The sequence below is a fragment of the Polyodon spathula genome, chromosome 20 (assembly GCF_017654505.1).
Source record: "Polyodon spathula isolate WHYD16114869_AA chromosome 20, ASM1765450v1, whole genome shotgun sequence".
NCBI lineage: Eukaryota > Metazoa > Chordata > Actinopteri > Acipenseriformes > Polyodontidae > Polyodon > Polyodon spathula.
Genome location: NC_054553.1, coordinates 74,290 through 86,838, shown reverse-complemented (window position 1 = coordinate 86,838; position 12,549 = coordinate 74,290). Strand labels below are relative to the sequence as shown.

The 12,549-nt window shown below is 38.8% G+C and overlaps 1 protein-coding gene across 1 annotated transcript; it reads left to right on the top strand.

The window, feature by feature from the left end:
• The first annotated feature begins 5,495 nt into the window (after positions 1–5,495).
• Positions 5,496–11,999, top strand: LOC121295357 (SLIT and NTRK-like protein 4). Its single transcript, XM_041219869.1, has 2 exons — positions 5,496–6,051; positions 7,212–11,999. The coding sequence occupies exon 2, from the start codon at positions 7,246–7,248 to the stop codon at positions 9,751–9,753; it is 2,508 nt and encodes an 835-aa protein (XP_041075803.1). The 5' UTR covers positions 5,496–6,051; positions 7,212–7,245; the 3' UTR covers positions 9,754–11,999.
• The last annotated feature ends 550 nt before the right edge of the window (positions 12,000–12,549 follow it).

Here is a 12,549-nt window from a genome sequence, read left to right as displayed (position 1 = left end):
GCAGTAAGTCTTGTTGAGCTGTCTGTATTAACTGCAGTAAGTCTTGTTGAGCTGTCTGTATTAACTGCAGTAAGTCTTGTTGAGCTGTCTGTATTAACTGCAGTAAGTCTTGTTGAGCTGTCTGTATATTAACTGCAGTAAGTCTTGTTGAGCTGTCTGTATTAACTGCAGTAAGTCTTGTTGAGCTGTCTGTATTGACTGCAGTAAGTCTTGTTGAGCTGTCTGTATATTAACTGCAGTAAGTCTTGTTGAGCTGTCTGTATATTAACTGCAGTAAGTCTTGTTGAGCTGTCTGTATATTAACTGCAGTAAGTCTTGTTGAGCTGTCTGTATATTAACTGCAGTAAGTCTTGTTGAGCTGTCTGTATTGACTGCAGTAAGTCTTGTTGAGCTCTCTGTGTTAACTGCAGTAAGTCTTGTTGAGCTGTCTGTGTTAACTGCAGTAAGTCTTGGGAGCAACAATTTTAGGGAGGCCAATGCAAGGTTGCTGTCTGCTAAGATCAAGCATATTTTCTGTTGTGTCTCCAAGTTAGTTTATTTACTTATGACCTCCAAATGACCTCCCATGCCATCAAAAGAATTTAAACCAGGTTATCATCTGGGTTAATGAGACAAGGCGGAAAATAAATGCTGGGTTGTTCACTTCAGCACTAACCATCTGACTACTGTACAGACTTCAGAGAACAAACAATTAATGACTTCATAGGGTTCTTCTGAATCAGTATATTGTTGCATATCTTTTATTAGTCACATAGATTACATTATGGAAGGATTTGGGATGTAGCGTTGTGGTCAGTATTGGAGAAAGTTGTCCAGATAGTGGATAGTTGCATTGCTATCACACCAGCAAACCAGTCCTTAGTTGAAAGGTCAAACTGTGTTAACACTGATCTATAACTAATGGAAACAAACAGGATTAGAGATTATTATTATTATTATTATTATTATTATTATTATTATTATTATTATTATTATTATTATTATTATTATTATTAAATTGTTGTTCAAACTCTGTCAGAAAATGTGAGTACAAATCCTGCTGGATATCTTTTGATGTCACAGGTGAGGAAGACAGCAACATTTATATATTGATATACTTTGAATATTTAAAATGCCTGGAAATGGGCTCACACAGAGCTAGCTAACACAAGCTGTATGAAGACATGCCTCCAAATGACCTGACGGTCAATACTGACACTGGCATTTGTTCCCATTCAGCAATGCACTACAAAGACCCAGAGAGAAGCTGCACTATCAGAAGCATGTGGGGTGCACTGAAAGCAGCTCCATGAATGGAGGGTCTCGGTGCTGTCAGATCTGTGAAAGGGGTCAAAGACTTTGTTGCCAAGACGATATGCATCCATTCCAGACATGTGCTGCATGGGTAAAGAGCCAGGAAATAAGAAGGTAGAATCTGCCAGAGCAGTGCCAATATAAACGATAAAGAAATCCAATCGAAGGCCATCTCGATATGCATACTTTTCTGCAGTGATCTCCTGCTGCCTTGTGTAATTTCGCAATGCAAACAACCACCTCCATAGAAAAGAACTTATTCAGATTGAACAAACTGGGCTTGGCAAACAGCAAGCTCTCACACTGCCAGGGTCAGCCGAGCAGGTCCGATATAAACAGCTGCGGAGATGGATGGGGATTCAACACAGAGTACTGGATCCCAACAAAGACCCCCTGTCTGCAGCACACAGGGCATGAGGCAATGTGATCAATTCAAATCAATACCAACACTAGAAAATATGCTTTTGTGAACGTGCTTTCTGAAAGGAAACTAGGAGAAACAGTGCCGAGAAAACACCATCAGACAAAGAAAACGGCATGCAGTGAAGCTAAACTGTCACTGATGGCGACGTTAGGGGGACGGGGACGGGGACGGGGACAGGGGGGGACGGGACAGACTGTACTGCTCGCTGCTTTAACAGAAGGGTTCACAGTACTTCTAAATACAGGATGCACATGCCAGGCATGTAGGTCTTTTTGAATGAGGTCCTTGTTGCTGGTATGAACACCATAGTGTTTGAATTGTGAAAACTACTTCATCTGAGTTAGCACCCACATATAATATAGTGATTGAACACTAAATACACTTTAGTAGACTTCATTAGCAGGTTGCTAACACTATCTTTAACCATTGTACTCATGGATTTAGATGTAGTCCTCACTCACTGTTCGTTCTACTGTAGCTTTACATTCACCCTGTGCTATGTTACTGGCGAATACAATCCCTCACTCTCTCTCTCCCTATTAACTCCTTCTGCAAATGTCTCCTGTTTACAGGGTAGATTCATGACTCACTACAGTTGTATCTTTACCTTCCAAACAAAAAAGCTTTCCATCCTTCATAAGCACCTTCAGGGAGCACTTCACCAGATTGTGTATCTCCTGCTTTTGTTAAAAGCCACTCACCATTCCTGGCATGTGATGAATTAACTGTGAAAATAGGCTGTATTTTCCAGGAATATTACTGGCTATGTACTAACTAATCGTTACAAAGCTATTTAAAAGTCATGAGTGAGATGGTATTCTAATCCAATCACCCATTGTATTAACAGTACTAGCTTCCGCACTGCAGACATATCTTGCATTTGTTTTCCATCTTTATTCAACTTTAGTCACTTTTCTAGATTTCAGAGCCCCCTTGAACATTGCAGTCAGTGTCACTGCTTAGGGCTCATTGATAAGCACAGAACCCTGGAACATTGTAGTCAGTGTCACTGCTTAGGGCTCACTGATAAGCATAGAACCCTGGAACGTTGTAGTCAGTGTCACTGCTTAGGGCTCACTGATAAGCACGGAACCCTGGAACACTGTAGTCAATGTCACTGCTTAGGGCTCATTGATAAGCAGAGTTTGTTTCCAGATTCTTTCTTCTGTGGATTTGAAACCTACTGAGGTTTGGGTGTTTTAGTTTGTGTTGTTTGTGAGCCTTTTAAGTAACTCCTTTAGGTTTTTTCCAAAGGTGCCTAGCTTTGTAAATAGAAAATCTCATTTTCAATACGCAACGCGGCTTTGTATGATTTAAGCAACACATCATGCATGTATATTACTCTACAGTAATGGGTACTTCCCATGAGATCCTACATGTGTCACATGACTATAACACAACTTATTTTACAAACCTGCTCCATTTCCATATTTGACTGGAAGTTGACATTAGAAAATGATTAACAAGGTTCCTTTAAACTCTAGCTGTGATCGTTTATCATCATCAATAATAATAATAATAATAATAATAATAATAATAATAATAATAATAATAATAATAATGTATATCCAACTGTGCATAATAAGGCTGCAATTCTATTGAGGGTTTCTGCTGACATAAATCACGAGAGTGCTAACTCGAGTAATAAGTATTGGTACAGTATTATTAATTGCACAATTCAATTGAAAGTAAATGGCTTTGTAGTTTCTACTATCCTGTGCAAACTACAATGCCATGTATTCCCCTGGGTTCCTGGGTGAATATTTGATATGCTTGGTTCCACTCTGACCATGCAGTATGGCCAGCACCTCTTACTGAAGGCTAAGGTTTACAGAACAGCTGTGCACAGTCGTGTTCTCAGTAAACGGGAGGGGATTTCACAATTAGGGCAACAAAAATAAAGAAAACAAAATGTGGTACAGACTCCTGCTGCTGCTATTAAACAGGATAAAGACCAACAGAATTTGCAACAGGTACTTATTAAAATGCATGTTAAATAATGTGTGAATACTAAATAAGCTAAGTAGCTCACAGCAGATAGACATGCAAAACAGAGGAGCCTATCATGTTGTTTTGACCTCCTGTCTTCTTCTCTGCTAGATATAAATAGAAAGCTCTTTAACATATCAAAGAAGTTAGACCGAGACAGAATGCGCTGCCTATACTGTCAGTGTACAGGTCTGCTAATTTCTGCATCCCCAATACTCTTTCCAAATCACTCTGTGTGTGTGTGTGTGTGTGTGTGTGTGTGTGTGTGTGTGTGTGTGTGTGTGTATGATTAGAGGGAAGAGGACATCTACACCAAAGCTAAAGACAAGGAAAAAAGCATTCTCTGGAATCCCCTGGAGACTCTCCTTCAGTCTCCCTCTTCTGTTCATCCTCACACTTATCATTCCCATTATTCTGCTGTTTAATAGAATACATGCTAAATACAAAATGCCTTATTCAGTATAGAGCAAAAGTTTGTAATGTCTTATTATTCATAGAAGCTTCGACATGAGGCATGAGGGCTCTTTCCGGCTTTCAAGTGTCTCTGAGAATGCTTTATGATGAGGTTATTATTATTATTATTATTATTATTATTATTATTACAAAAAATAAGTATTTTTAAAATGGTTAATATTATTTAAATCTTGTTTTTAGAAGTCAATTATTTAGACACTTGTTAAGCTGTTGCATAAGATGCGTGTTCCATTGCTAAACACTCAGTTCTCAGCATTGTGAATCATTGCTATCTGCTGCCCATGGGCTCCAACCTGAGCAACGCTTACAAAGTGCATTGGCCACATACCCTGCTGGCAGGGTTAGGACAGGTATACAGGATGACAGTATTAAAGGGTATTCCAGAAGAAGAACTAGACATAACCACTAGCTTGTGTGATACAATAACCGAGGGGGTCAGTGCTACTGGAATATTACCAGAACGTGCCTGTCTAGAAAGCTGACAGTACCGTGTAGTTTGTAAATGTACAGTCATTGTAAACCCTTCTGTATGTCTGTGCAGCAATTGTTCAATAGCAAAGACACCTTGTTATTAAATCGGCTTTTCTGTCAATTTATTTAATAAACCACACAGCTGCTAGAACCTGTCCAGTTGCTGATGAATTGTACAATATCAGAAGTATCAATACCTCCTCAGACATTGCGGGTAGATGAACGAGGGGTGTTTCAGGACCAAAGACAGTGCAATGAAGTCCAAGGCTAGTTCAATAAAGCCCATTAATAATAGCTCGATATTCTCCACTACAGAGCAGACGAGTCTATAAAAGCCAACTCAGCCTCATTTCGATTGCCCTTAATTTAGAAAAAGAGAATGTGCATGTGTGCCACTGAAGGCAGTAATGCATTGAGTGGGAATTATTATTATTATTATTATTATTATTATTATTATTATTATTATTATTATTATTATTATTAGTAGTAGTAGTAGTAGTATTGGTGCATTAAAACAGTCTTAAGTAAAGCCAATAAAATCAACACATCACTGTTAATAATAGAATAGAATAAATAATTATAAACAATACACAAAGCCCTATTAAACAAAAGCAACATACACACACAAGGGGCCTGCCATCTCCTTTTACTTGATTATTGGCAATGTAGTTTACTTTGAAATAGCTAAAAGCGTTTGTTCTCTCTCACTATCTCTCTCTCTCTCTCTCTCTCTCTCTCTCTTACACACAGGTTCGTATTTAAAAGATGGACTGGTGCAGCTCACGCTCTCTGTCGTTCCTAAAACAAGAGACATTTAAAAAAAAAAACCGCAATCTACCCCTTTGGGTCGTCAGCTGAGTTGTTTCCTTCCGCAGCTTACAGTACCACGTCATGTTCAAGCATAGAACAGTCGGTTTCAGCAGATTAACATCACAGCAAGATATGTACTGAGCAGTAACGTCTGCTGCAACTTGCTGCACCTCTCACTTCTGCAAGATTCTGTTTCCAAGGATTTCTCTTTTCGGGCTACGAACTGTACTGGAGCGCAACTCAATGCAGATATCGACCCTCGTGCACCTGCAGAGGCAGGTAGAGTTGGAATTACAGCGAACATTCCCTTGTTTCAGTGGACCCGGAACCCAGGTGACACTTTCAATGATTGGTTTATTTCTCGTTGGGTGCTGATAGGGGGGATGTCTGGCATAGGCACTTGTCTACATCTGACTTAGCTGAATTATTCATTTTCGGCGTCAGTTCAGTCCCCGATCTCCTTTTTCTGAATATCACAGCGCACGTAGTTCGATATTTTTTTCTGTGCAAAGAAGCAAAGCTCAGATCGCGTGCTGACAATCCAATGAATTGAGAAGATCGGCGTGGTTATCAGTATCAGCATTTCAGCGGTAAGTAGACTGGAACATATTTATTACAGCTTTGATATTATTATTATTATTATTATTATTATTATTATTATTATTATTATTGCTTTACATCCACGTTATGACAGATGAGATAAGCTTAGCCATCGTGGTTTTTCTCTTTGTATGGAAGAGGAGCATCGTCGTCTTTCTTTCCTTATCGCTTTCATTTTTACCCTGCCGTGTAATTTCTCTTTGCCTTGTGTTCCTCTGACTCTGTTCTTATGGTCGAGCAGAGCCCCTAATGCGTTTAATGAGATGATTTGTAATTGTCTTGCTGTTTGTGTGTACTGTGTTTCGATCGTGTGGTACAAGTTCCTTTAGGAAAGTGGGCTTAGCCGTGCCAGGGAGTTAAACTAAGAGCTCAAACCGGATTTCTTGCGGAATGCGTTGCTGTCTACGGGTTAGGAGAGGCACACTTTGAAAGCGCATGGTGAGATTTCTGTTGTAAGTGTTAATTCCTGGTTCATATTTTTTATTTACTTTTATATTTGGTTGTCATGGATCAGCCTTTGAGCAAACGGGTGGTTTCTACTGGTGCTGTTTATATATGAATCAACTGATATTGTATGTAAACTGTAGCGGGAATGATCTTTTGTAGTGAACACGTTAAAACACGATTCTGTATTTTACTGATGGCCATAAATAAGTAGCTCGGATAGTCAAAGGTGTGTATTTGAAATAGAATTTGCTGAACTGCGTTTAGTAAAATGTGACAAATACATGTCTCCCTATACTTATAAATCCGTGTGTATTCTTAAAAGAAGTGCAGCAGATTTGGTGCAGTCAAGCTTTTTCAGGTTCAGTTCCTTGTATTTCTGTTAATTTGTTAATATAAATGTTCTTATTCACTTCTGTTTTTTCGGCGACAGTAAACGCTCTCTATTGTATGTGAAATTACAGTTCCCTGATGCTGGTTGTTTTCTGAACAGAATCTATTATATTAGAGAGTCTTTTAACAAATTCTCATTATATTAGAGAGTCTTTTAACAATTTCTCATTATATTAGAGAGTCTTAACCAATTTCTCATTTTTCCTCCGTTTGTAATCCCTTTCTGCTAAGTAACATATGGATTCCTACATTAGCTGCTGTTTAGGGGTAAGCAAAGCACTATAATTGTTCTTTTCTTTTTTTTATCCTGAAGGTTAATAAACGATATTCTGCAGGATTTTAAGAAGATGCTGCTGTTGGTTTTGCTGGCTTTTTCCATACCTAGCTCGTCTCCCAACTCGGATTCTGACCTCTCAGCGGAGACCTGCAGTGCTTGCTCTTGCATGTCCATAGAAAATGTTCTATATGTGAACTGTGAGAAAATCGCAGTATACAGACCTACTCAGCTTAAACCACCAACTTCAACTTTATATCATCTCAATTTCCAGAATAACTTATTGCTCATCCTTTACCCAAATTCCTTTATTAATTTCACTCATGCAGTGTCACTCCAGCTGGGGAACAACAAGCTGCAGAACATTGAGGGAGGGGCTTTTCTTGGACTGAGTGCATTAAAGCAATTGCACCTAAACAACAATGAATTAAAGATGCTCCAAGCAGACACATTCCAGGGTATAGAGAACTTGGAATACCTCCAGGCTGACTACAATTTAATCAAGTTTATTGAACGGGGCGCCTTCAATAAGTTGCACAAGCTGAAAGTGCTCATTCTTAATGACAATCTCATTTCCAGCCTTCCAGACAACATATTTCGCTTTGCTTCTCTTACCCATTTGGATATAAGGGGAAACAGGATACAGAAGGTTCCTTATATCGGGGTTTTGGAACACATTGGGAGGATAGTGGAATTGCAGCTAGCGGATAATCCTTGGAATTGTACCTGTGATTTGTTACCCCTCAAAGCTTGGTTGGAGAACATGCCCTATAATATTTATATAGGGGATGCCATCTGTGAAACACCCAGTGACTTGTATGGGAGGCTGTTGAAAGAAACGAACAAACAAGAACTGTGCCCTATGGGAACAGGGAGCGATTTTGATGTCCGGATGCCTCCTTCCCAGATTGAAAGTGGACAAACCACATCCAATGTTGCACCAACTGCAATGCAACGCCTCATTACCAAAGCGCCAAAAACCACCAATCCTTCAAAAATATCAGGAATTGTTGCCGGCAAGGCTCCTTTCAATCAAAATCTCAGTCAGATTATATCTTATGAGACCAGAATCCCACCAATAGCTCCCTGCCCACTCCCGTGCACATGCAAAGCCCACCCCTCCGACTTTGGGATTAGTGTAAGTTGCCAGGAGCGCAATATTGAAGATCTTGGTGAGCTGGTGCCCAAACCTCCAAATGCCAAGAAACTGCACCTCAGTGGCAATTATGTAAAAGATATCAGTCCTACTGACTTCCTTGGCTTTGAAGGTTTAGATCTGCTGCACCTGGGGAGCAATCAAATAGTGACTGTTCAAAAAGGAGTGTTTGCGAATTTAACCAATCTGCGCAGACTGTATATGAATGGCAATCAGATCGAGCAACTGTACCCTGAAATGTTTCTTGGACTCACTAACCTCCAGTACTTGTACTTGGAATACAATGCCATCAAGGAGGTTTTAACAGGGACCTTTGACTCCATGCCAAATCTACAGCTCTTGTATCTGAACAACAATGTATTAAGGAGTCTCCCATCTTATATCTTTGCTGGAGTTTCACTTGCCAGGCTGAACCTGAAGAACAATCACTTCATGTATCTGCCAGTAAGTGGCGTTCTAGACCAGCTGCTCTCCCTCACGCAGATAGATTTAGAAGGAAACCCCTGGGATTGCACATGCGATTTAGTGGCTTTAAAACTGTGGCTCGAGAAACTGAATGAGGGAATTACAGCCAAAGAAGTGAAGTGTGCGTCCCCAGTTCAGTTTGCTAACATCGAGCTGAGGCTACTGAAAAACGAAATCTTATGCCCAAAACTTTTAATGAAGCCATCTTTCATTCTAACTAGCCTCACTCCGACTATTACATCTACATCACCATCTGGGCTCAGTAAAGCTCCTCCCGGTGGGCCTGTGCCCTTGTCAATAATGATTCTGAGCATTTTAGTTGTGCTCATTTTGACCGTGTTTGTTGCATTCTGCCTTCTTGTTTTTGTCTTGAGGCGCAACAAAAATCCCAATGCAAGGCACGAAGGTTTAGGGAACCAGGAATGTGGCTCCATGCAGCTTCACATCAGAAAGCATGACCAGAAGTCCAATAAGATGGATGACCTTGGAGGAGAGACCTTCATACCACAAACCATAGAGCACATGAGCACAAGCCACACATGCGGGTTACATGATTCAGAATCAGGATTCAAATTTGCAGATTCTCAGAGACAGAAAATAATTCTTCGGAATTGTGCTGACAAGGACACAGACTCGTTGCATGCATTGGATTCAAGGAAGAGGCTCAGTACTATTGATGAATTGGAGGAATTTCTACCAGGAAGGGATTCCAATCTGTTTATTCAGAACTTTTTGGAAAATAAAAAGGACTTTAACAGTATAGGAGTCAGTGGTTTTGAGATCCGCTACCCAGAAAAGACAAATGACAAAAAGTTGAAAAAATCTTTAATAGGTGGCAACCACAGTAAAATTGTGGTGGAGCAACGGAAAAGTGAATATTTTGAATTGAAAGCAAAACTTCAAGGTTCTCCAGACTATCTTCAAGTGCTCGAAGAACAGACAGCTTTGAACAAAATGTAGGTCACCCAATTCTTCAGCAAATACTTATTTAATGACAAAAGTGCCTTTTGTTGACTTTAAACTTCCAGAAAGCTAGCGATCATTAGAAAACTAGACAGGTACTCCCAGGGGCAACTCAAAACACAGTCATGTTATTTGCTAAAAATAATTGGCTTTTTTACAAGTAAAATCTTTTTTCTCATATGGGATGTGATTTTACACATGAAACTTTTAAAAGGCATTTTCAAGGGAACTTTGCTGCTATTAAAGTCAGTACAATAGTATATCTATCTATATATTTTATATAAATATATATGTATATGTGTGTGTGTCTGTGTGTGTGGGGGGGTTATTATACACACACACACACACACACACACACACACACACATTTACATTAAGTTGGGGGTCATGTGGATGAAATATTAGATGATTTGGTGATACGAACACTGCAGACTGCGAAGTTACTTTATTTGCCTGAAGCAAAGGATGATTTATCTTTGAAGTCATGTGGTGCGTCTTCTCCACTGAATGTTTGAATACATCTAGTGAGGACTGGAGGACTTTCTCATTTTCAATGTGTTCATTGAAAATGAGGCTTGCCAGGGTGTTCATTCAATCTGATGTATATGGAAGAACCTTGTTGATATGCGCTAGTGTTAACAGAAGGGTTCGCCTCGGTTTGGGCTGTCAATAGCAGACTGAGTACCTTCAGTCTGAAAAGCGCAGAACTGCTTACCATGTAAGCCTCAATTGATTTTGTAAGTCTACATTATTTGTATTTGTGGAAGAATTTGTAAAAAAACTAAAAACAAAAAACAAAAGCACCTCTAACGCATCAATGCCGGAAATGACCAGTCAAGCGTAGTTCAGCGTCCTCTGGATGCAGGTTATCTCCATATTTTATTGATTTATTTTTGTACACTTGGGATTGTCAGAGGTTCCCTGCTTACTCTCGAACAAACATAAATGTTCCTACTGAATAGTGGTGTGTGGGCATTTTCACGAATACGTTAAACAAGCTTGATTATTGATCAAATCTGTAACGATTTGGTTTATCCATTTATCCCAGTTGAAATTGTGAAGTTTTTTTTATCAATAATATGCAACCAAAATAAATGTGCATCGTTATTTCATGCTTTTCTGAATTTCATGAATTATGCTAAAATGATTTGATGGTGTATCATAAAGAGTTCCATTTTGGAAAGGTGTAGCTCCATATAGAGTCTATAAATAATAATTAAGATGACACTAAAGAGAATTGTATCAGTCAACATGTGCAATGTTTACATATTCTTACATCATTAAATTATTTTTTTATGATTTATGACAGCTGTGACAATTTCTGCTTATTGAATATTTATAGAATCAATGATGTTACTCAACCCCTTAAGAGTGTATTAAACAGTGAATACATACTATGTGAAATACAAGTGCAAGTGTGCCTCAAAGGGTGCAATAAAACACTTTTGAAATATTTGTTGAGTTGGTGGTTAGTTGCAGTTTTATTATTCTATTATTTTTCAACCTGTGGATGTCGAAGGTATGCAATTATTTATTTATTTATTTATTGCAGCAAATGTGGCTAAAATCACTTTCCCTTTAATGTGGTATTGTTTCACTTTGGTTTATGATGTTTTTTTTTTTCCTTACAGTATTTTGTATTTGCACTTTAAGAAAATATCTGATTTTCAGGTAAAGTCACATCCCTATGTTCTGCTAGTTATTAGCAGCAGTACTCCTTTGTTAGAAAAAGCCATCCCAGTATTTCACAGTGACTATCAATTCGTTATGTGTTGCTCTATAAGCAGTTTTGTGGTGCAGATTCCTTGCTGTTATAAACTTTAATGTGTATGTTCTGCTACTTGGTAATGCATATAATGAGCACAGGGGGGTTTCTTTTTTTCTTTTTGTTGCATCCAAAGAAACTGAAACTATGTAAAGCAAGAATGTATTTATAAAACCTAAACTCTATTTTGGCATAAACTAAGTCAATAAATCATATTGTTTCTACATTGCAGTAAGCAGCCATGTTGTTTTAACATTTCAGTTTGCATTCAGAAGGGAGAATGATCAGGCTTTACTTTATACATGTCTTATCCCTCCCATTATTTTACGAGCTGAATGCAGGACAGTAACTTGGCCAGTCAAACAACAGGGATGGTCAGCGCCACTTCCAAAATCTGTACCCCTATATCTTCACTAATGTGGTACTAAGGGTTTACTCGAAACAACCTCTACCCCGCAAGGCAAAGGCACAGATTGATTTTTCCACACTCGTAATGCATGTGTGAACATCACATTCCAGGCATAATGAATCCAAAATGAGGTCCCCTATGAACAGATGGAACTTCTCTTAATAAAACATTTACCACAGTAAAACTGTATTAAAACACAATGAAAGCATATTACAGTACAGGCAAGCGTATGGTACGATATGGTAAAGCAAATATACATTGCAGATGATTGTAAACCATTGTAAATGCATAGTTTAGCTGTGGGAAAAGCATGGCAAAATTGCTAAATCACCAAGTAAATGTACAGGGGACAACTTTCATAAGGGTTGTTACAGGAGTGCCCTGCAAATAGTGTCAACTACAAATTAATTTATAATGTGTGCTTAAACACATATGTATTTGGACAAATATGCAACCAAAGCTACTGTCATGTACTGTATGTGTATATGAATACTACACTGATCTCCATCAGGTCTTTGGATAGTTATATTGAGTACTTCTTTCACAATGCCTTACCTGATCCCTTGATGAGTCCCATGCCTAATTTGCAATGCTTAACAGGCTGAGTAGTTTGATTAAG

Bases quoted from the DNA above. Each gene is read 5' to 3' on its own strand.
- LOC121295357 (XM_041219869.1), top strand. From the start codon at position 7,246: ATGCTGCTGTTGGTTTTGCTGGCTTTTTCCATACCTAGCTCGTCTCCC.